The 25,029-nt window shown below is 39.0% G+C and overlaps 1 protein-coding gene across 4 annotated transcripts in view; it reads left to right on the top strand.

Moving 5' to 3' along the window:
- Atp2b1 (ATPase plasma membrane Ca2+ transporting 1) overlaps positions 1-25,029 on the top strand; it is a 103,767-nt gene that overhangs the window by 42,502 nt on the left and 36,236 nt on the right. For all 4 annotated transcript variants that reach the window (XM_013350327.2, XM_005358125.3, XM_013350328.2 and 1 more), the window contains exons 2-5: positions 7,237-7,665; positions 17,379-17,576; positions 23,671-23,925; positions 24,017-24,142. In XM_013350327.2, coding sequence (XP_013205781.1) covers positions 7,458-7,665; positions 17,379-17,576; positions 23,671-23,925; positions 24,017-24,142 — 787 coding nt within the window. In that variant the 5' untranslated portion in view covers positions 7,237-7,457. The remainder of the gene's footprint in view (positions 1-7,236; positions 7,666-17,378; positions 17,577-23,670; positions 23,926-24,016; positions 24,143-25,029) is intronic.

The following is a 25,029-nucleotide window of genomic DNA, read 5'->3' as shown; positions in this document are numbered from 1 at the left end:
ATTTTTTTGTGACTAAAAACCAGATGAAAACAGTTACCGTATCACCTAACCCTCCCACTGATTTCCTTGACAGTTCAAAAAGACCAGCAAGCTCTGGACAGTGAAAACATGCAACCAGAGATGGCCGTGTGTTGGGAACAAGAATCCAGCAGTGGCAGGATTACAGAAACAGAAGCTTCAAGTCGGGAGAGTGGCAAAGGGGTAGCAGAGGTCGCTAGGACGTCAAATAGGAAAGACTGTGCTCTTCAGGTTCAGGAACGTGGGAATTACTGGCCGCCTAGACAGTGTTTTCTTGGGCACAGGAGACGCTAGAGTGGAATAAGTTTATTGTGGAGGGGAAAGTAAATGGTCTTTTGTAGGTGACAGTTTAGTATCCCTGTTTCTTAGGAGCACTGGCTTAGTTAATTCCTATGCTGATTTAATATGTTTTTATTTGACATGAGTATTTTTTAACAGTTTATTCCTCAAGTAAACATGCTTATCCTCCAAGCTTTATGACATACTAAAGCTCAAAATTGTTGCTTGGCCTCCTCTCAAAGATCTAGGGCCATCATTCAAAGTCATTGGCAGTAGTAGTGTATAATACATTTGAGACTCCACTGTGTGTGTGTGTGTGTGTGTGTGTGTGTGTGTGTATGTATGTATGTATATGTACATGTATGTTTGTGAAACATGGTCTCACTGTGTGGCCTTAGTTGGCCACTCATTGTGTAGACCAGGCTGTCTTGAACTCAGACCCTAGTGCTCCTGCTTCTCTGTTGCAGTGTCACCCTGCACAGACTTGAATACTTGTAATTTCTGTTGTCTAAAAAGATTCAAAGGGAAATAAAAATGGTACATCTTTAATACCAAGATGGTTTGAAAACTCATGTGCTTTCTCAGAAATCATAATGCACTTAGCGTGTATTTTAAACATGTTGTTAGGTTCTGTTTTGTTTTATTTGAATTGTCATTACTTTGTTGCAGAGCTGCTTTTTCATAGGTTATAGCTCATTTCATAAACTGAGAGTGTTTCTAGTCAATAAACGTTGAACCTTCAGTATATCACAGATACAGTGAGAGTTAAAAATCAGTAGGACAGATTCTATCCTGAGGTCACACACAGTTCAGTGGGAAAGACTAGAGACCACTCAGATTGCTCCAGCTGTGTGTAAACAGCTGTGACAAGTGACACGCTAGGTCCTCCTCTGTTCTAATAATCTACCCCCACCCTAAGACATTTGCTGAAGCCTTCATGCTGGGGCTTGCAGCTTGGCACAGCTGCAGCTACTTGTACAGTACTCAGTCTCTGCCTGGAGTAGTCTTCTAGAAGAGAAAAAGTAAGCTACTGAGAAGAGTAAAAATGGTATTCACAAATCTTTTTGAGGTTTATAAATCAGTCATTGTGAACAGTGATTGCTTTCTGCTGTATCTGTTCTGTATAAATGTGATCATCCTTGGTGAGTGTGTGTGTGTGTGTGTGTGTGTGTGTATGTGTGTACGTGTGTGTACGTGTGTGTACATTAATAGGAATTAACTCATCTGACTAGGTTGTGAGTATGTTTCTTTAAGTCCTTTGAAAAGTATAAAACAGGAGTTCTGGGTAAAATTAAATTTGAGTCTCCCTTGGGTTTCCTAATTGATTTAATGAGATAATTTGAATACACTGTAACTTTTGGTTGTGAGCCTAGACTCTTAACACCTGAGCCATCTCTCCGGCCCACTGTTATTTGTAAAAGAAGCTCCCACTCGTGATTTTAAAATATGTGCTCCCCGAAACTATAGTATCAGACCGCATACTCTTTCCACTGTTACAGTAATGCCTGAGAGTTGACAGTAAGTCATTACCACTTCTTAAAAGACTATTTCAGTTACTGAAAGGGTTCAGGATTTCAGGGTAGGAATCCAGTGAAAGGTGTTTTTTGCACTTCTACAGAAGTAGCTCTGAAGTAGTGTGGAGGAGTCCAGTGTCTTTCTGAGACACGGTAGCCTAGTATGTGTCTTTCCCTTTGGTAGGTTCTCAGTGGAGTGGGCAGTTGATCCAATCTAATGTGGAGTATTTACCTACCCACCCTCTCCAGGGACCCTCTAAGTCAGTGGTTCTCAGCTTGTGGATCGCCACCCCTTTGGGGGTCACATATTAGATATCCTGCATATCAGATATTTACATTATGATTCATAACAGCAAAATGACAGTTATGAGTAATTTTATGGTTGGGGGTCACCACAATGTGAGGAACTGTAGTAAAGGGTCGCAGCCTTAGGAAGGTTGAGAACCATTGGTCTAAGAGTACTAGGTTCAGATTGTCCACTCTGACTTGAATATAATTGAAGAAAACTGAGTGTGGCAGGTTGGTTCTCTAGTTTGCAAAGCAGCTCTCAATAAAATGCTAGCCACGGTAAAAGGCAGTTACAGAGGTGGGTGACCCTTCTGCTAACTGCCTGTCAAAGTACAAAGGAAATAAAATTAATTTTATTCTGATACCCTTACATACATATATCCACACACGCTGAGAGGGAAAGGAGACTGAGAAAAAGGAGTTCTTTGGTGAGCTGTAATTCCAAATTGTTTTTGAGTTCTTTGACCTATCTAATGGCTAGGTTTAGAGCACAATCATTTCGCTGGATGGCAGGTAGACCTTCTTAATATTAGCACATTGTTAGGAAGAATACCCTGATTATGTGATTAAGGTTGATGCCTATTATACATGATAATGCTGATTAATATCAAGTTAGCACGTTTAGCTTTTGATAAACTGGTCCTTTGTCCTTCATAAATACTGATACATTCGTATACATCATATTTATACAGTTACATTAAATATAGGATGATCATACATGTGTGCCAGTTAAATTTAGCCTCATTCCCATCTGTCTGCTTAGATCCTGATCCTGTTACTTAACATTTGCTGATTATTCTGCTTTAAATTTTTATATATTGAATAAGCACAATTTCCACATCTTCAGCTCACTAGCATACATTTAGAAACATTAAAGATTTGGGAACCCCAATTAAAAGGAAGTCTTGCTGCTAATACTATTGGTTGTATCAGCAAATGTTTTTCCTGTTTTATTACAGGAATCTTTTGTTGGCATATATTAAAATCATATCATGGAGTGTTTTCTATGACTCCATATTTCATTCCATCAGTTACTTAGCTCTTCTACATTTTTTTTTAGCTTGTGTAAATGATTTTTAAAACCTGGTTACCTGTGCTGACGCTAGATAACTTTCATACAACTTTCCCCATGTTCTTTACGTCTGAAAAGAACTGAAGTTGTACACTGGCAGTGCTGTCCCTGAACCTCGCTTAGCAGGTGGACTTCACAGCCGCCTTTTGTACCTCATTCCTAGGCAAGCTCATGTGTGGTAAAAACCTACTCCCTGCCCCACCACTTGATGGTTGTAGCTGTTTTGTCCTGTGCCAGGCTACAGCCGTCTTTTTCTAGAAAACCTCAGACTGCCAACAGTGACTTAATCAGAAATGCCGTTTACTCTGGCGTAAAGTTTATAAGCTGAGTGTTCTACATCGAGTTGTGTGCTTTCTTTAAGACATCGCCTTTCTGAGGTCTCAGCTTCCACTTCACTTTTTTCCCCTTAAACCTTTAAAATGGAAGGTGAAAATTCTCTGAACAACAAAGAGCATCAGAATAGGTGATCTGGTTTCTGTTGTATTTGCATCCAAAATAGTTTGTCTCTTACATGGCTGTTACTTTGAGGCTAAAAAATAGATTAGTTAGATAGATGAATGAGTGAATAAAGGAAAAAAGCAAAGAGAAGGGGGTAATAGATAACCTAGAACTAGAAAACAGCCTGATATGTAATTTGGACAGTGGCTCTTGCATTTTTTGGTGTTTCTTCTGAACATCTTTTCTCAGAACATCTCAGAAGGGTGTTCTTATTATTTAGTATTAGTGGAACTGAACATCAATCATATACTCAGCCAAAGCTGTGTGGTTATAAGATAATAGAAAACTCAACTTCTAAAATCAGTTTCTTGATAAATTGTTGAAAAAACCAAGGACAGGACAGACATTACTCTTTGTGTAAACCAGGACTGAAAGCACACATCCATCCATGCATGCATCTGCCCATCATCCAGCCTTACATGCCTTCCCTGTCAGATCATGGAGTACTAGGTGATGATCATAGCAACTCTTCTTAAGTTCAGTAAGAAGATCCAAGCTGGGAACACAGAGGCATCCTGGAAGTTTCATTGCCAGTCTGTTCGGTCTCATTCATATTTCTGAAGCGGAGAGAGCATGGGGGAATGGTTTTCTCTGGAAAAGGCTGTCGAGGTGACAACAAAAATCCATAGCAGTGTCTGTTGATAATTGATTTGATTACATAAATCAGTATATTTGATGTTTGGACTTCTTTATTTTCAGCGAACAGAAATGTCCGTTGTGACCTAGTAAGTGTGAACATTTAGGGGAGGCAGTGTTGTTAGCGTTAGGGGCACAGCACGGCTTCTTCTAGCTCAATATTATCCCCTTTCTTAAGGAATTTAAGGGTATCCAATGAATAACATTCTTTTATCTTACCCAAATCTGTTGAGAGAACAAATACTGTTACCTAAGAATAAAAAATAAAAGAGCTACTGTTACTTTCCTAAAATGAGCATGAGAGCAAACTGCCTTCTATTATAGAATAGCACAGCAGAGAAGTTGTTTTTGCAGAGGGTGGCAGTTAATGCAGAGGCCATTTTCATATGTGGTCAGAGTGTTGAAAAGAAGTGGCTTATACACATTCAGCCTTAAATGGAACATCTGTATCACAACACACGCACACATGCATGAAAATATTACAGAAGAGTGGAAAGAATTTGAAGGGCCAGAAGTTGAGGAAGCATCTCATGAATCAGTGCCACCTAGATAATGACATTATCTTCGCAGCCATGAGAACACAGCAGCTGTGGACATCTGCACAAGATCAGCCCCATGGATAGAGGGAGGTGCCTGTGAGACGGGGAGAGCTACTACTGCTGATGGCTTTTGCAGTAGAGAGCGTGTCCTTTCTCTAATAGAGTAAGTCGCCACGGGGGGACTAGGTGAGAGAGGAAGGAAGGATTCTGAGGGAAAGGAGAAAGGATACCAGAGGGTAATGGAAGGTGAATAAAAATACACTGTATTATAAAGCTCAAAAAAAATAGCTAAATGGAAGATGATTTTGTGTGATGGCAATGGCATTCTAATATTGAGCCCAGATTGACATTTTTCCTCTACTCCAGGTACTTTAAACAACAGTGAGCTTTATAGCATTAAATCTCCTCTAGCATATACGAGGCATATAGCTATGCCATTCCTAAAAAGAAGGCAGAAAAGTTAAGAAACCTGTTCTCTGTTTCTAGGAAAATGCCTCAGGGAGAATCATCACATTCATGGCGATTGGTAGAATAGTAAGCCAGGAGTTATGGAGGAAATCTCTTATGGAAACCAAGAACAAGTGGACAACACACATACCCTTGTCCCAACACAGACAAGAATCTTTATTTTACCTCTTAGAATAATTAATCTGTGTTATGGTTGATGTGATATTCTAGCCAACAAATTTGAGTATGGAAACTGACGATTAATAACTAGTCTCCAGTTGTTGTTGTTTTTTAAGTTGACTGTTACAATAATTTATGTGGGTAGGTGGGAACCTCCTTGGCCTAGGGGATGCGTAAGATGGCAGTAGTTGGGCAAGTGTAGGGCAGGGCTGCTAAGTGGGAGGGAGAAGCACTGAGAGACAGTGCCTTCCAGAATCCACCACTGTGTGTTCTTGCAGATTTAACCCAAGGCAGACAAGCTTTCCTCAGCTCACCGGTAGACGTGCTTACCTTTTTCAAGCAGCTTCCATTCCCGTAGTTCTCAGGATGCTCCCTGAGCAGATAGCACCTGTATTGTCTGGAAACTGTGGCATATGTGCTTAATTCTGCTACACCTAACAACACTCCTGAGATGTAGGCCCCAGCGTTTGTTGTTATAAACAGCCCTTCAGTTGACTTTGATGATGGCTGAAGTATGTGGACCACAAACCATGGTATACATCCATCCATCTGTCGGTCTTAAAGATGAAAAGTAACTGTACTAGCCAGTGTCTTTTCCAGCTGCCAGAGATTTTATTAAGTAGTTGGAGGGCTAGTTGCTTCAGAGGCAGAAAAGTTGATTCAGTTAACTGAAGTTTGACCGTGGATGCCTTTAAAACAATGTGGTGGGGAAATGTCCAAGGGCTTGGATGAAGGAGATGTCATCATAGGAAGGCTCAGCCAGACTCAGTCACTGGATGAAACATTAAGGATGGATTCAAAGATAAGAGTTTAAACCCAGGCAATTAGGATAATGGTGATCATGAAAGGGTATAGTTACCATATAATATTATAAATCCCATCTTTAGCATCTTAGATGAAGAATTGACAGGTCATTTTTAGGTCAGTTAAAAAGATGAAAGTACAGTGAAGAAATGAAAACAGTTTCTCTAGCTTTTATTAGCTATCTCATTTTTTAACCTTTCTGTGTTTTATTATGATGCTCATTCTTTTATTATCTGTCATGATCTGCCATAATTCTTGACTCTTAAGAGTAGAGTAACATGTAGATAAAGCAGTAAAAAAAATGAAGTAGCGGGAAGGATTAAGGTGTAGACAGAAGTCCTGAGGTGGTAACCTGATGGGAACCGTGTGGAAGACAGCTTTAGAAAGGCACGGGACAATGGAGCGGCAGAGTAGTAAAGAGCAGTGCAGGAAACTGTACACATTCAGTTTATTAGGCTTTTTGTGCTGTCACAGGCTGTTCCATGTGAAAAGGCTTAGCAAGCTAGGTTGAGCTCATGGGTAAGAAGGAACTCTGGCTTTGAAACCATTCAACTTAATATACTTCAGCCATTGAGTTTAGCTAAAAACTCAATTCATCTAGCCTTACTGTTCTGGATAGAGTAAGAAATGATAGTATTTAGTTTTAATAGTTAAATGAAAGGAAGAATTTAAAGCAGCTAGCAAAGTTGGAACTAACCACTTGGCGCTAAGCACTTCAACAGTAACTTAATAATAGTAATACACAGACACGGAATTCAGGCATGCTGTGCCGTTACATTTAATTGTGAGTTCTAATGACTAGATGCACCCTTTTTATCTAGTAGTTACACTGTGATCCGAAGGCACAGTTCACAAATACTTATAACTGCTGTTACCTGATGGCATTTAAGAAATATGCTTATGTACATGCATAATACACTTGAGGATGAACCATTAACACCTAAATGTTTTCTTCTTACAGATGTGTGCATCTCAGGATTGAGAGGAAGAAACAAGTCATGGGCCAGTGGTCAAGATACTTCTCTGGGAATTGTTGCTGCTGATACTACTTCACAGAGACATACAATGAGTGTTTGGTTTAAGGAAGATTTTCATATTTAAAAGATTTTCAGCTTGGAAATATACCAAGTGAAAATTTCATTCTTTTGGGAAACATTTTCCTCCTAATAAATTATACTTGTGATGGGCGACATGGCAAACAACTCAGTTGCATATAGTGGTGTGAAAAACTCTTTGAAAGAAGCTAATCATGATGGAGACTTTGGAATTACGCTTCCAGAGCTGCGGGCTCTCATGGAGCTCAGGTCCACAGATGCATTACGAAAAATACAGGAAAGCTATGGAGATGTCTATGGAATCTGCACCAAGTTGAAAACATCTCCCAATGAAGGTAGGTTTTATTGTGTGTTGACTAGTCACTCACTGGTTTAAAGCATACTGTTTATTCAGTTCAGATGGAAGCATACTGTTTATATCGTCTTGGCCATTGCATGATTTTAGTAACGAGTTCTCAGATTGCTACAGTATGTTAAACTTCTGTGTTGCAGAATGGCAAGCTGAAGTAGTTTGTGCTTTTTTTCTGCATTAGTGCTCCAGTTTACAATAACAAGATTGCCCTTCCACTGGAGATATAGAGGATGGAGCTGAAAGTGGTACCCCCAGGGGATCCAGTGGAAATAAACTGCTCACTAGCCTTCATTTTGCCAAAGCTTAAAATAGTTCTCATTTCCAGTAGCCGTCAAAGTTGTTTTCGCTCATGGGACTTAATCTAAACTTTTAATAATCGGTTGATGAGGCCTGAACACACAATTTTAAATTAGGTGACTCTAAGTTTTTCGCTTTGTAAACATTTATGTGGTCGAATTATGTTGAATTTCCCTATGTTTAAAACGGCTTTAGTTTCATGAGTTCTTTGTTTTACAGTATGGACTTTGCTGTACTGTGTCATTTGAAATGAACTGACAAAGTTGGGTTTTTATATATTGATATTATTGTTCATAAAATGATGGATACAGAGTTTGAAGAGAGCATTCCCAGATTTCAGAGAAGAAAGTGAACAAGTATTAAATATGTAGTGTGATGATACCATATGCTTAAGAGAAAAGCTAATGGAAAGGGGAGGCAGAAGTGTTGGGGGTGCCTGTATTTGATTATGTGACATCCTGAAGAGCAGCTCTAGACATGAGGATAAATGTTCAGTAAATAAATACAATTTATTTTAGTAAGATTGGAAATTTTTATTTTAAAATATTAATACCGATATATATTCCCAAGGCAGTAATAGAGAAATTATGAAGGCTGTTTTTCCCAACATTTTTATAGTACTAGTGTTGATGGCAATAACAGAAGGTAATTTTCAAAATTATTCAAGAATTTAAATCATACCATATTTGAAAATATTTGTGTAGTTGTATGTGAATTGCTCACTACCAATTGTGATAAGTAGGCTCTTTGAATTCCATGATGAACCATAGTGTTGCAGACCTCTGTCCATCCTCAGCCTTGTCCGAAGACGTCATCTCACTGCTTGAGGTCTTTTTCTGCAAGCTATCTCTCAAGATTTTTCTCTGTCTTTTCAAGTCATAAATTGTAGAGTTCCTGTTATACCTTAGTAATATGATAAAACTTGAAGCTTTTCATTATGTGAACATGATTTGAGATTACTTAAAGTCTTGACATGCTAGATTATACTTTAATATGCTGTTCACCATTGGTAGGTTTATTAATTTTCTTTGCCTGTATGTACGTACTATGTTTCATCTAAAATCCAACTGATGAATACTTCATGATCAGCAAATTAATAAGAAATATTAAAGGTCTTTCATCCCATGCATTTGTTCATAAAAGGCATATTGAGTGAGTAGGGATATAGCTCTGTGGCAGAGCCCTTACCTAGTACACAAAACCCCTAGGTAGGATGTCCAGCACTGCTAAAGCTGTATATTGAGCTTCAGTTTCAAATATACATGATTGCCCTTCCCCCAACTATATTTTTGTATTTTGTTTATTAGAGTCTTTATTTCCTAATTACTGAATATTCCTCTCCTATGCCGTGTCATTTTCATGAGCATTTCTCTTTGATTAATTTTGAGTAGTATTTTACATTGATTTTGATTTAGTTAATGAATTAATTGGAAATTTTGCATCTCTTAAATTCTGGGAAGAAGAGATTATTTACTCTTGACATCATGATAGAAGCCATGAATGGTCTCTAGGGAACTGAATTAACACTTAACATTTTATCTTTATTGTTTGTGCCTTGGGGCATTAAATGAAGTTATGCATTTTTTTCCCCTCTTCTAGTTTTACAGAGTTCTTGATCACGTTCTTCATACTACTGTGAATGAATGTTTGCTAAAATTTGTACAAACTGGTCTTTATAGATCCTATATAAATTAATTTGTCATTTTGAAATGTTCCTTTTAAAAATTACAAAATGGTTCAATGTAAGCATTATATTTGTGTTTTATAGTTACTAAAATAGAACCAAAATGGCACAAACTTCATAGAAATATTGCCAAAGGACTTTTCATAGCTTTCACTTATTAGAAATATTTCACTCCAAAGTCTAACATTGTGTCACTGATGAACCAGCCAAATCATAATGAGTCAGGATTAAAAGTAAGCAGCTGGGGCTTATGTAGCCAAGGGTGTGTCTAGACAGTAAATACCTTGTTGTTAGAAGAATTCATATTCAGGGAAAATGAGAACTGAGATATTTCTTCAAAGGACGTGGGTTGTATTGCTAAAACTACAGCTACTCCCTGTCCCTTCAGCCCCTTTGTTTATGACTCATTCCTGGCTCAGCCTTTGATCAGACCTGGTGTCCTCATGTGTTCATAGATTCCGTATATTTCCCTAAAACGGAAAGGCATTGGCAGCTGTTAGAAGAAAATTCTAAGTGTAAAATCAAGTTACATCTAGCACTCAGAAATTTTACTGAAATATAAATTTGCTTGAGTATAGTATTAGAAAGTGTCTGCTATGTAGCAGGTACTTTTCTAGGCCCCGGGCTTATATGCATGAATAAAGCAAAGATCTGCACTTTATTTTCAGAAAAGGGAGACAGACAATTGACCAAGTTAGATGTATAGTGACTAAATTAAATTTACAGTGCTAGTGCATTCAGCTTGAGAGCCGTGAATGGGAAAGGGAATCATTTGTGCTGGAGATGCCTGTGTTAGATTGTGCAATGTCTTTAGGAGCAACTCAAGACATTTCTTAGGAATAGCAACAGCAGAAACTATAGCACTTATATTAGGTAACATTTTTTTGCTAAGTTGGTTATTTGTGCTTTCTTATAAATATTAATTTTATCCTTAAAACTCCTTTATCCTAGGTTATAGGCAAAAATGCCACCCCTCACCCAAAAAAGGTCAAAAGCCCAAGCTCACTTTAGCTGTGGTCTCATTCTGAATGGATGCTTTAGCTGACACAGTGTACTGCTTTCTATCAAAGTTCAATTCGTTTAACTTATACTAGAGCTGAGATACTGAGAAAGAGAAGCCTTTGTTCTCTTCTTAGTAGATTTTCCCCCAGTGGAAAAACAAACTTATTTTTGGAGTTACGTGATAGATAAACGGTTTCATGTGTCAACTTGCTGTTAATGACAAAATATTTCAGGTAGTCAACACTGAAAGGAAGAAAGGTTCATGTTGGCTTGAGTTTTAAGGATTCTTATCATGATTCCTTGGCCTGTTGGCTTTGAGGTATAAGGAAGCAGTAATGATTAGCAAGAGTTCATGGCAGAGGTACTCTTTCACTTGGTACTTGGTGGTGGGGAGGTGAGGGAACGGCCTCAGGGAAGTGTTCACGATCCAGGCTGTGGTTTCAGTACTACATCCTTTAAAAAGATGTCCTTCCTATCCAGGCAGCTGTGTTACTTCCTCGTTTATCCCACTAACTTACCACGTGTCCTCTAAAAATGGACTGTTTGAACCTGTTCTCAAGAATATGACTAATGTGTTGGCCAGTAGAACGTGTTTGAGCTTACTGAGTTTTTTTTTTCCATCTTTTTTGATTAACCATCATAATTCTTGAGGGGATTGAAATTAAAAGTTCAGGGTAAAATGAAGTTGAGACTTGAAATGTCATATTTGTATATCTTTTACCTCTTTTAGAGCAAGCATGTATCTCAGAGTGTAGTTTTATGTCAGAACAATCTAACATCCTAACGCATAAGATTATCTTAAAGTATTTTTCTCTTGTATTGTATTTTCCTGTGTTGACTCTCTCGTGCATACTCTAAATCCCGTTTCTCAGTCCTTTAGTTTTCACAGTTGCTTCCCTGTCTTCTGTCTTGTGCTCTACATTGGATGGCAGAGTAGACTGCTGTAGATTCGGGAATGCAGGCCTTAGTTCCAGTGTCGTATTTGTCATGCAGTAATACCACACTAAACGCAGTAGTAGAACACTGAAGTCATCAAAACTAAAGACAGATGCTGAGTTAATAAGCATGGCTTCTTGCACCACAAAGGGGAAAAGTCAAGTAAAACTGAACTCTTTAAATAACAATTGTCGAGATTAGGTAAAAGAAGGGCTAAAAAAACAAAAAGAAAAACCAACAAAGGAGGCAAAAGATGACTACAGAGAGCAACAAACGAAGATATATTGGGAAGCAGGATAGGATCAATAGCCATTGTCGCTGGTTGCCTAGTTTCCATGTTTTAAGTGACAGTTCATGTTTGCACTCCCTAGAAGTAAGTTGCTTGTACTGCCGGACTTTGACCGTGTCTTCGTGTTGTGATATATTTTAACTCTTTGAGAAAACTGACCTTCCCCTAGGGATAAATCACTATTGACTTAACAGGCTAGTACAAAAATGCTCTGATGTCCCATGGTTTGTGCTTGACTTTACAGATTAGTACAGACGTTCAGCCAGTGTTTGTATGGTCACGGTGTGCGAGCATGTATGGTTTTATGCCTGTGAGTTCTGTGATCCTACATGACCTTGTCCTAGAAATGTATTGACACTGTAGTAGAGAATTACATGTTATTTTAGTGCCTGCACTGGTCACTTGTTTTTGTTTCTTAGAGATTTTTTTAAAGGTTGTTTTCACTAGTTCTCCATCTAGTAGCATGGATATAATTTTAAAAGTCATAACGTGAGCCTGAAGTAGAATGTCCTTGGTTGTCTGTTGTGCTTCCAAGTTTAAGTTTTAGGTAACAGTAGATTGAATTCCTTTTCAAATACTCCCTCTCCGTCTCCCCAACATATTCCTGGAGTTCTTCTTGCTATTAGACGTTGTTGCTCCCCTCCTGTGCTTTCCTAGGCTGTTACTGTTCTGCAGGTTTCTGGTGATTGATGCTTTGGACAAAGCCATCCGTTGCTGTTACCTTTGACTTCACGAGCCATCACCTGGGTGCTGGTGGTTCCCATGTTAGCAGTTCCAACCCAGGAAGCCCAATTCCTCATCCTTTCCCCACATCTCAATTTACTGAAACTCTTAAAACCTTTTTACTGAAACTGTTACCCATGTTGCTACTTTGACTTTGATGTGAAAATTTCCCCCCATTCTCAAGTGGTCTTAAGTCTTGAAAATAATAACTCCTAACTTTCTCTTTACAAACAGGGTCTCCTTCCCTGTTGTGGTCAGTTTACCCTGTGGGTGGGATTCACTGTCTTGTCATATGAAAATTCAGCTAGAGTCATAATTGGTGCCTCTTCCATACACTGTCATTTTTTCTCGTAAAGCCGAATAGTTTCTCATTGCTTTTGTAGTGACCCTTAGACTTCTCGGGGGGAGACCTGCAGCTCTCCTCGTGATCTGCTCTACCTGACCTTGCTAAGTTGATCCCCCTTTCCTGTTTCTGATTCTTCATGTTGGAAACAGCAAATGTTGTTTGGATTCATTTCCCCACATGGATTCCCGTAGTATGTCCTCCAGTGCCATCTAATCTGTCATATACTGGGTGTGTCTGGGTGGTTGCTTGTTAGTCACTCCTACCATACTGAGTTTGTTAAGGTCAAGAGCCAGGAAAGGCATCCTGCCTGACACTTAACTTGTATGTTCAGTACCTTTCCATAATACCTAGCGCATGTACCATATGGGAAAGAATACTAAATCTGACTTTAGATGGGTGGATCTGTAGTTTGAGGGCAGGTAAGGGATCACCTCCTCTTTCAATGCTGAAACAAGGAACACATTTCCATATACTTTTTAGTCTGCATCCTTCCTCCCACATAGGGTAGTCACCTTCACTATAGCCGTCCCACAATCCCATATGTGTATATGTACACATATATACATCCATAGTCACAGTTTCTGGTTGTATGTGGAATGTATTAGCCCTGATTTTCAGCTAAACCCACCTGCTTCAAACACTGCAACAAACTTCCCCCTTTCATAACATGGAATCAGCTGTTGAGATGCCGTATTCTCTTGATATAATTAATATAATTGAATTTTGTTGTTTCTCCGTTGAAGTGTCAGGTAGATAGTACTGATGATCTATATTATCTGTTCATAGGATCAATTTTAGGCTATTTTTACTCCCTACCTTGATGGATACAGACATGTAAAGTGTATAGTTTTGATGCTGCTTTGTATGAGTTGTGGTTGTATTTTTTTTCTTTATGAAGCTAACTGTGCTATTAGAAGATCAATCCTGTGCTTGACCTTGACCTGGTTGCCACTGTGCTCTAATCAGCCAAGCTCATGAAACTCAGCAGAGTTTTTATTGTATTATTGATGTTATTTTTAATATTTTGTTACTTCTGTAGTTTAAAAACTAAGGCCAAGAAGTTTCATCACCCACTACTGTTCTTGAAGTGGCAACATCTTCCTGCTCTCTGTCAGACTGATACCCTGAGCCTGAATTCCATCCCTTCTTTCCTCATCACAGGTCTTACTTTAATAATAATCATGATTTCCTATGTCATTTCTGTCATCTACTCAATTTTTCTCATTTTCTTTGGTAGATACCTTGCTTTAATATCACCACCTATCCTTGAAAACACAAAATACAAATAATACACACTTTTAAGTCATTTTTCCAGTATATTTCTTTCCATTGTATCATAATTGGGGGGGCAATGGATATTGCTGTTTCTACTTGCTCATTATTATTGTGTGTTCAATTCCTTCTAATCAAACTTTCTTCCACACTTCGCTACAGGAGGTTCTTAATCAAGGTCATTGTCTTTTGTCTGATGAAAGAAAATAGTTTTCTGCCTTTATCTTACTGTGCTTTCGCATATCACATCAGCGTCATCTTTTAAACCTTTTTCTTATGGAAACCTTTAGTACTGCTCAGACAAGCTTCCTTCTGCCCTGGGGTATGTCTTGGTGTGCATCCTTCCCCTGCACACTTCATTTTATCCTTCCTGCCTGCTTATTCTGTCTTTCAGGAAGCTCTCATGGAGCCAGTGTCTCCAGAATCCTTGTGTGTTGCTAACCCTCTGTTTCAAACTTTGCACAGAAATTCTGATTGGGACTAGCAGTCTGCTTACTAGATACAGCAACTTGATTGCTCACATCTACAAAACAGAACTATTAATTCCTCCTTCCCCTTTAACTAGCCCAGCAGTTCCCCAGGCCTGCCCTACTTGGTAAATAACCACCACCCACTCACATGCACACACACATTAGCTGTGCTTTTCAGTTAAACCCACTAGCTTCAAACATTCCATTAAACCACCCCCATTCAAGTTCATGTGCAAAAAGAAAAAAAAAAAAGAAATGTTAAAAGTTAGTTCTAGATACCATTCGTTATTCTCACTCCCTTTCATCCCACATCCAATCATTCCTCATCTTGTCTGATCGCTTTCCAAGTACCTGGCAGATCCAGTTACTCCTCTCAGCCTCTGCATCCAAAACCCAGAATCAAGCACTTTTGTCTCTTTGTACCACAGCCTCACCGGTCTTTTCCCTGGAGCACTCCAACATGGCAGTGTAAATGACCTTTCTAATTGTACACTAGTTATCACTTCCCTGCCTTAAAACCTTCAGGTAGTTTCCATCCCAGTTAAAGTGCGTAATAAATGGTCTTCCGTGAACTCCCCGTGAGCTGGGCTCAGGGTCTTTTTTTTTTCTTCCTTCCTTTCTTTCTTTTTGACTCATTCTTTCTTTCCTCCTTGATCACTGAACCTTAGCCCAATGGTTTGCTTTCTGTTTCCTAACTAAACCTTGCTTTGATCTCTGTCTGGCCTTTGCATTTATGCTACTAGAAATGCTTTGTTCTGGTCTTCTCATGGTTGACTCTTTATCATTCAGACTCATTTAGATGGTGGTTTGTTAGAAAGGCTAGTGTCCACTGAGAGAATTCTGGTGGCCGTTTAAAAACCATTTTTACTGAATTATAGGTATCTTAAATTTCTTAATTTTAACTTTGTGTTTGTCTCTCTCTCCAATGTAACTTACACTTGCTGAGTGTAGAACTGGCCCCCCCAGCATGTGGAACAGTGTCTGTAAGTAGTTAATGATCAGTAAATAGCATATTTGGGCAATTCACAAAACTTAACCTCATGATATTAAGATTATTAAATCTATAAAATTAAAGATTTTATTCCAAATGGGCTTGAAACTTAGTAGTACTCAAATTTGTAACCTGTCTTCTCTCTACATAATAAACTTTACCCTGTAATTTATGATGTACAAACTTAATGCCCTCTCCTTGTCTTTAAAACAACCTTGTAAGTTATTCCAACAAAGAGTACTGCTTCCCCACCCCCATCCCCCACTCCTGCAGCCCCTGAGAAGCAAAGTGACACAAGATTTCAGTATGGGACATGTATCTTAGGTCTTCTGATTCCCCAGCAACCTCATTGTTGAGGGTTGTAAGCATATGCTTAACCATATATGATGGGTTTTGTGGGAGTGAGTTTCCTTGTGTGACAGCTCTGACTGTCCTGGAACTCCCAGAGCTCCACCGCCTCTGTCTCCCAGGTGCCTGGATTAAAGGCGTGACCCACCATAGCCCACCTAACCATGTATGATGTTTAGAAGAATCAGAAATCCTTAGAGCTGCCTCCTTTTCATTTTGCTTTCTTTAACTTTGTGACTTTTCAATGTTAACATAAAACATTATCTGTAGCTATTAAAAGATAGATTTGACCTAATGTTTTATAGTTATAATGGTAATATTTAAACTAATCAGATGTTAATTTTATGATCAGTGATAATTTCCATTCAGTATGAGTTTTAAAAAATATATTTATACACATTTCTTAGATAGTGGAGACCAGCACAGGGCAGACTAGAACCCATCCTCCTTCCTACTCAACATGAGGTAACTGATGCGACTAAACAATTACCCAGACTTCCAGTGTCATCTTTATTGCTGCAGTCTTCTGTTTTTGTTCTGGTGACTCCATCTTTAACATCTGGCAAGAGCATCCTCAAATCTTCTTTTGGTACATTCAATAAAGTCAGTCGTGATACTGGATTTGTATGTTCGTCTCTTGGCCCAGCAGTGCAGTCTGATGTCTCTTCAGCTTCCTGCTTACCTGGGCATTGAGATGAACTGAGACACTGAAGACACAAACCTTCTAGTAATGTGGGTCTTTCCTGTTTGCTTTGTTGCTGCCTTTCATAAATAAGCTAAAAAAAGTTTAAAAAGTAAATAAGTATAGAAAAAGTGTTTTACTGATTAGCTAGCCACCATTCAGTATCTAAAGGAAATCTGCCTTGTGTGTGTGTGTATATGTGTGTGTTTGTGTGTAATATATATATATATATATTTTAACATTAAAAAAGCCTATCATATTGTCATAAAATGTTCTGGTATCTTGGTGTCTATAAGAAGGATGGTCAAAATAAGCAGCTAAGAAAGTGAAAGTGGAGTTTTAAAGCTATTTTAAAAAGGTATTTTTGCAGTGCTGAGATCGAGCCCTTCCACATGCTGCAGGCATTCTACCACTGAGCTTCATCCCAGCCCATGTGATCCACTCTTAGGTTAGCTACTTAAAATATATGCTTCAGGGAAAGCTCTGTGTGTTTCTCATTGACTTACCTGTGTGTTTAGACTAAAGAGCACAAGGAAGCATTCTGCTATGGGCCTGGGAATCAGTCTAAAGTGTAACAAAGTAATATGCTTCGAAAGAGTGGATACCTTCACTTTAGTGTTGTCAGACTTCACCCAAATTTGTTTCTTTTTTATCAGGTTTAAGTGGAAACCCTGCAGATTTAGAAAGAAGAGAAACAGTGTTTGGAAAGAACTTTATACCTCCTAAGAAGCCAAAAACCTTTCTCCAATTAGTATGGGAAGCATTACAAGATGTAACTTTAATTATACTAGAAATTGCAGCCATAGTATCATTGGGCCTTTCTTTTTATCAACCTCCGGAAGGGGATAATGCACGTAAGTAAATGGCAGGGGGGATGTTTTATGTGATGCTAGTTCACTGAATTTGCTTAATATGTAATAAGTAATAATAATAATAAAGCTAGGGAATACTTATTGACTGCTGTGTGCTAGGCTCTGTTCTAAGCACTTCTAATATGTTATCCCAAATGATTTTCACAGTAACTCATGAGTTTCAGTGTTGCCTGTGTCATATAGGGAATCACAGTTTAATTGTTCTTCCATGCATGTGTCTTATGTAAACATAGTTAGACATTTGGGCACTACACGTGTATGATACAGCCTGATATTGAGGGTTCGGGTTTTTACATTTTGATTTTGTTTCATATAGAAATGCTTCCACACAGGTTTAGTGAGAGGATCGTATTATTTTTCCCTTATACTCAAATGCATGAGATCAAGGTGTTAGACTTTTCATGTCTTTGAATTGGGGTATTTGCAAAATACATAATGAAATTCTTGAAGAAAGGACCTCTCTTAAATGCCACATGTATTTATGATTCAGACATATATGCCTGAAGATATTTTATACAATATTTTAAATAATTATCTGCACAATTTCCTGGCTAGAGTATTCCACTGCAGCATTGTGTCTGTGCTCAAAAAGTTCTAGATAGTTGAGTGTTTTGGATTCTTGAAGGTTGCGTCTGTGGGGGACATTGTGACCCATGAGGAGGTCTAGCATTGGAGATGCAGATCAGCTTCTGTGTCTATCCAGCTCTTTTTGTGCTTCTCATGTGATCTTTCAATTTCTTGTTTGCCTTCTAAAAGGCTTTATTATAATGGGTATTATCATTACTGTATGCTGTACCCTGGAGAATCTAGCCTGGATTTTGGATACTACATTCAAGATATCCCACAGTATTTGACATCAGAGGACTGATTTCAGAATGTTTTGTTTGTGAAAGCTTCTTTCTTGCACTTTCTGTACTATGATCAGTTTAATTTTAAAAATTACTAGCTCTAGAAGTTGGCTAGGTAAAATACAAAAGAAATTTCACAAAGCTGTGCTTAGGACTTGTGTGAACACATGTGTCTTACTAATTTTTAAGGAAGTCGGTCACAGAATATCCATATATCTTAAACAGTGTAGGGCAGAAATTCTGAGCAACAGTACTGTTAAAATTTGTTCAAAACCAGTTCTTACTATTCTGGACCATTCTTTCAGTTAAGGCACCAAAAATATATCCAGGTTTTGTAATCTGTTTCATAAGGACATAAAATTGTCCCTGCATCAGACTCACTGGTGCAGGTAGAAGATATTTTGATAATATATTTTCAGTATTTATGCAAAAATCAAATAAAATTTTATTCAAGCAATGGTGTGTGGTTTGTTTTGTTTGTGGAAAAAAATTGAAGACAAGGTTATCAGAAGGAAATAATAATTTACTGTAAAATACCTCAGAATCCTTCCAGATTCTAAAATGTCCATATTTGCCTGTGTGTAGTCATCTGTTTGTGTGTGTGCATGCTTTTTGCATGTCTTAAAACATACAACTGAATTTTTCAGTTTTCCATTACCCAACCTTTATTATAAAATATTGAAAATTGATATTCTAGATTTTAGTTAAAAATTAATACAAAAAATTTACTAGCAGTTTTTTCCAAGACTATAAGGAAATTTTTATTTTTAGTGGTGTGAGGATTATTAGGAGCAAAGTCTAGGTCAAGTGTCTCCTCAGATGTCTTAGAAGTTCTGCTTAATACATCTGAGATGACAATCTAGTTATCCTAAAGCCTTTTCAGAACCCAGTAGAACTAGTCGATGAAACCTAGGCTTTTGTCCCATGGTAGAAAGTTATTTGGTAGTTGCACTTTGTTTTATTTTTAGGAGTTGTATATGTACTACCCGTATGCTGTCATCCCGATACTTTTTCATATCGAAACATAGTGACTTTAAAGAAATCTACATTAACAGCATTTCTAACTAATACTGTTTGGCAATGAAATACAGTATGTGCCATATAGATAATTCTTGAGTCACTAGTATCTGATGTCAGTGATTCTCAGACTTTTTGGTCTCAAGCGGACCCTTTACTCTTGCTCTTAAGGACTGACTCAAAGAACTTTTGGTTATGTGAGTTAGGGTATAGATATTCCCATGTGCTAAATTAAAGTGGAAATGTTTAAAAGTATTAATTAACTTGATTGTGGTAATTATTTCTCAGGGTATATATGAGTCAAATTATTACATTAGGGCAAAGGAGATGGCTCAATTGGGAAAGTACATATAAAAATCAGTCACACACTGTTAAAAGACAAGATAGGTTCAGTCCATTATCTCATCATGGTGGGGCACGATGGCACGCAGTCAGACATGGTGCTAGAAAAGATGCTAAGAGTTCTACATCTTGGTCCAAAGGCAGCAAGAAGTGAACTGAGACACTGGATTTGGCTTGGGCATTTATGAGACCTCAAATCCCACCTCTGCATGACATATTCTTCTAGTAAGGCCACACCTCCTAATAGCGCCGCTCCTTATGAGTTTATGGAGGCCATTACATTCTAATTATCATAGCTTTTATGTGTTTTTGAATCCAGACGTGATCTAATTCAGAGTTAGTCTCTAATGTGTATGGGGGTCTCTTTACATATGTAAATCCTGAATTGGTTATTGTACCCAATGACACGGTCGGTCATTTCTTTAGCCTGAAAATAATTAAAATACAAGTTCAGATAACTGAATGCTTTGTGCCCACTGAAAGCTGAGTTCTGATAGCTTCCAAAATATTTTGTGTGTGTGTGATTATTAACTTCATCCCAAGTGTATCTTACGCTTATCCTTTCTTCCTCAAGCGTTCCACATGTTCCTCTCCAAGACTGATGATTGCCCTGTAGCCTCTCATGCCAGGTTCTTCCTTCGGTCTCTGCACACTTCTGGAATACGCTTAACCGTTTCTGCAGTTGCTTATTTTCTCGTTTTTAGTTTCAGTTTTCTTCTCGCCTTGTCCAACCAGTAGCTTCAGACGTTTCGGTTCAGCTCAGAGAGCATAATCTCATGTAGTATTCCAAAGAATAGATCCCTTCTGGTGAATTCGTAAGCGCCCAAAGCTGAGTTTCAGGAAAGGGTGTTGTCAGTGGCAGCATGGTAGCACGCACCTGTAACCCAGTGTGTGGGAGACTGAGCCGGAAGATGGAGAGCTTGAGCCTGCATGGGCTGTGGAGCTGAAACACAAAGAAAAGCAAACAAGACTCCCTGCGTGTGTATCCCTTCTTTATTTTTCAGAGGATCGCCATGGACCACTGACTCAGTCTTAGACTAGATTAGATTATAGCCCCAACAAACAAGGGCCAGGTCCTTTACCTTTCTGCTTTTCAACAATTCCTACTGACTTCAGTCTCCCCCTGGAATTCTCTTTCCTTCCATCTGTATGCTGGTGGTCCCTGATGACCATTTGACATGTTGTGGGCAAATTAGACCAACTTTCTCTGCTCATTCAGCCTCACTTTATTTTGCAATATACAGCCATGTTAGCCGGGCGGTGGTGGTGCACACCTTTAATCCCAGCACTTGGGAGGCAGAGGCAGGCCGATCTATGTGAGCCTGGTCTACAAGAGCTAGTTCCAGGACAGGCTCCAAAGCCACATAGAAACCCTGCCTCAAAAAACCAAAACCAAAACAAAAACCATGTTATGTTTTTGCCATGAACTTATGAATGCTTAATTATTGATGCCTTACCTGAAACTTGGTATTTCTTCGCTCCCTAACTACCTTGGTTTCCTAAAGTAGTGTCTGCCACAGTAGGTTCATGTGGTGGAACAGACGAGATTCAGCCGGCTTAACTGCGTGCTACAGAAGCCAAGCTGTGACCACACTGTAGTAAAACTGAGAATGATTTGCCGGCTGTACATCACCTTTAGCTTTTTACTTATATCTTGTCTGCCCTCTGTAATAATAGCAGATAGCTTCTCACGTTAAACAGCCACATTTTAAGTGCAAAGGGAGATTTCTTATGGGAAACTGCACGGTGTTACTCTAGTGAACACGAATGGTAACCAAGGAAAACAGCTTTAGTGCCGATAGAGAAAAAGTTTAATGATCTGGGAAGAAGATGAAGCCAGCCACAGCATTCCTGTCAGCCGACATGTAATCCAGAGCAAGGCCCTGATTTTTAAATCTTTGAGGACTAAGAAAAGAAAGGAAGCTGCAGAAGAAAACTTGGAAGCTCGCTGAGGTTGGTTCATGAGGCTTAAATAAAGGGCCCTTCTCGGTTAATCCCAGCCTGAGGGTCAGGTGCCGATGCAGAAGCTGAACCACTTTGGCAGAAGATGGAGCTGGTGGCACTGAGGAGCCTGGCTCTACAAGACTGTCTCAATGTGAATGGAACAGCCTTATCTGGGAAGAAAATACCAGAGGGTTGGCAGTTAAAGAAGATTTCAGTGCCCGGCTTCCAAGGGCAGGCTCATTCTGCCTACTCTGCCTGTGCTCTGTAAATGGAATAGCAAAGCCTGGCTCATGGAGCATCTATTCCAACAAGCCCACTGTTGAGGTTCCCTGTGCTTACGGATCTATACATGCATGAAAGTCAGCTTTCCACATCTCAGCAACCACCACACTAAAAGGAGCTATTGAACACTCGGATGATCATTGACAGTTTGTAGCAATAAAGTTATTGATAAATAGGATATATCCATTTTTGGACTATAATACTTAAAATACCATACACTTAAATTATATATAATTATATATTAATGTATTGTGTTATATATATTCTATTGCTCAGTAACAATGCACCTGTTCACTCAAGAGCTCCAGTGAAGGTGTATGGTAAAACGAATGTTTCTACATCTGCTTGTTCATCATCTGTTCTACAGCCTATGGACTCAGGAAGTAATTTTGGGGTATCTTTATTTAAGAAACATGTTTCCTAGGTAATTTGACAAAGGAAAAGAAAACTGAAAAATCTAAGGAAAGAATTCATCAGCCAAGATGCCATAAAGGACATCATGGTTCATGGAGGAAAGTGTCAGCAGTAGCAGAGACTTGGAAGACGTTGATTCTAGCATCATGGATGACTCCAAGGGGTCCTTAACCACGGGAGAGGAAGTAACAGGGTAGACTGCACTAACTTAGGACCACTAGCCTGAAGATGTGACTCGGTTGCTGCTTACAGATGAGCAAAGAAAATGGCATCTTGAGGTGGAATTGGCTTGTGGATTTAGATACTGTGTATATTTAGTGATCAAGTATGAGAGGCTTGATTTCAGCTTTGAAAGTGACTCTTCTGTTGATAAAATGGTACCAGACAGCCTTAAATGCTCCAGGAAACCCTTACAAAATGGCAAGCCTCATCCTTGGTTTGATTTTATTCTGGAAGATTATAACTATTTAACGTCCTTTCCTCCTTTCCTTTTCTTCCCTCTAGGCCCTTTCATACCCCTCCTTGTCTTCTTTTTTTCATTAATTGTCACGTGCATCTGTGCATATACATATATTCCTAAATACAACCTTTAATACCAGCACCAGGAAGGCAGAAGTGAAAGACGGAACTCTGAGTTTGGCTCAGCCTGGTTTGCATAGTCAGTTCCAGGTCAGCCAGAGCTACACACAGAGACCCTGCCTTTTAAAGTCAAATAAAAGGTATTGGTCATCCTGTCTTTCTTCAGCCCCCACTACCCTGACGAGTCTAGCAGCGAGCATCAGTGTCACAGCAGCCCTCACAGCCCCACAGCCTTAGGCGTTGCTGAAGACTCGGATGGTCCTTGGCAGTCTCAGACACAAAGCTCTGTGTAATTATGGTGTGCACACTTTAGACTTCACACAGCTGCACACTTTATAGACTTTAGTGTAGACATAGCTGACAGGCAATAGAAAGCTGAAATTGTGGAAGTTGAAATGTTGACTTCGTTGGGTCTCCCTGGAATGAAGCCTTACATATTGCAGAAGCATGCCCGGAACTTCCTGGAGGCTGGAGTTTGGTCTTCTCCGCATGCTTCCTCCTTCCTGGCACCCTCCGAAAGGTTCATTAGGAACCTTTGTAGAGGGGTTGAGTTCAGTGGTGCTCAAAGCTCTGAGTAAAACTGATGAAGTAAAAAACCTGAAAGTAGTCACTGGGTTTTTGAAATTGCCACTTTGTTTCTTTGCGAATAGTTTGTGGAGAAGTCTCTGTCGGCGAAGAAGAAGGTGAGGGTGAAACCGGGTGGATTGAAGGAGCTGCGATCCTCCTGTCGGTGGTGTGTGTGGTGTTAGTGACGGCTTTCAATGACTGGAGTAAGGAGAAACAGTTCCGAGGTTTGCAAAGTCGAATCGAGCAGGAGCAGAAGTTCACCGTCATCCGGGGCAGTCAAGTCATCCAGATACCGGTAGCTGACATTACTGTCGGAGACATTGCCCAAGTGAAGTATGGTAAGCAGTGCAGGGCACTGCATCCACCTGTGAGTTGCAGAGCTGTGCTGAATTTGTGGACGGCTCAGCATATCACTGCCTTCTGTTTCAGGTGATCTTCTTCCGGCCGATGGCATACTGATTCAAGGCAATGACCTGAAAATCGATGAGAGTTCGTTGACTGGAGAATCTGATCATGTGAAGAAGTCTCTAGATAAGGATCCCTTACTTCTATCGGGTATGAATTTATAAACTTGAGTGTTTTACTAAAAGCCAAGAAAACATTAACTTTAGAATCTATGAAGATTTTTAAGCAGTAACAGGTATATTGTAGATCGTGGAATACATAGTATATTTCATAAATGGGAATAGAATCCAAAAGGTAAAGAAATTTGAAAGATGGTGTTAATGATAAAACTCCAATATAAGTTTAATGATCTCTATTAAACTTTTTCTATATCACATTTATTCTTGTCTACTATTAAAGTCATATTAAAGAATGACTATAGGTTTAAAACAAAAATGCACTCTGATGATTTGCAAAAAAAAAAAAAACTAGTTAGTTTTTGTTTTAAATAAAACCTAAAGTTTATAGCCAGGAGGCGCTGGCATATACCTTTAACAGATCTCTATGAGTTCAAGGCCAGCCTGGTCTACAGAGTGAATTCCAGGACAAGGCTCCAAAGCTACACAGAGAAACCCTGTCTTGAAAAATGAAACAAAACAAAATAAAAAAAGTGTCTGAAGTTTATGTAAGCAACTACCTCACTGAACTGTTAGATAATTTGTCTGAAATGTAAACTGTTTATGTCAGGTTATATGAGTAATTGACAGTAGGAATACTGGAGTGAAAGTCACATGTACAGTCAGAAATAAGTTTGAATTTCCACGTTATAGGAACGGAGAAGAAGGATCAGCATAGGTGCGGGTACTGTTGGAAAGGAAGGTGTGCATGTCTACTACTCAGGACACTTGTGCTCATTCGTAAGAGTAATAACATCAACGAAGGCTATTTGGTATTGAAATTGAAAGGACGATGAAAACAATTGCAAGCTGCTACTAAAACACTAAATGAAAAGATAACAGAATGCCTCAGATTGTCTCTAAAAGAACGCTCAGTTTTTT

The sequence above is a fragment of the Microtus ochrogaster genome, chromosome 24 (genome assembly GCF_000317375.1).
Source record: "Microtus ochrogaster isolate Prairie Vole_2 chromosome 24, MicOch1.0, whole genome shotgun sequence".
Taxonomy (NCBI): Eukaryota; Metazoa; Chordata; class Mammalia; order Rodentia; family Cricetidae; genus Microtus; species Microtus ochrogaster.
Note: the sequence above shows the minus strand (reverse complement) of the source record. Positions and strands in the feature narration are given on the sequence as shown.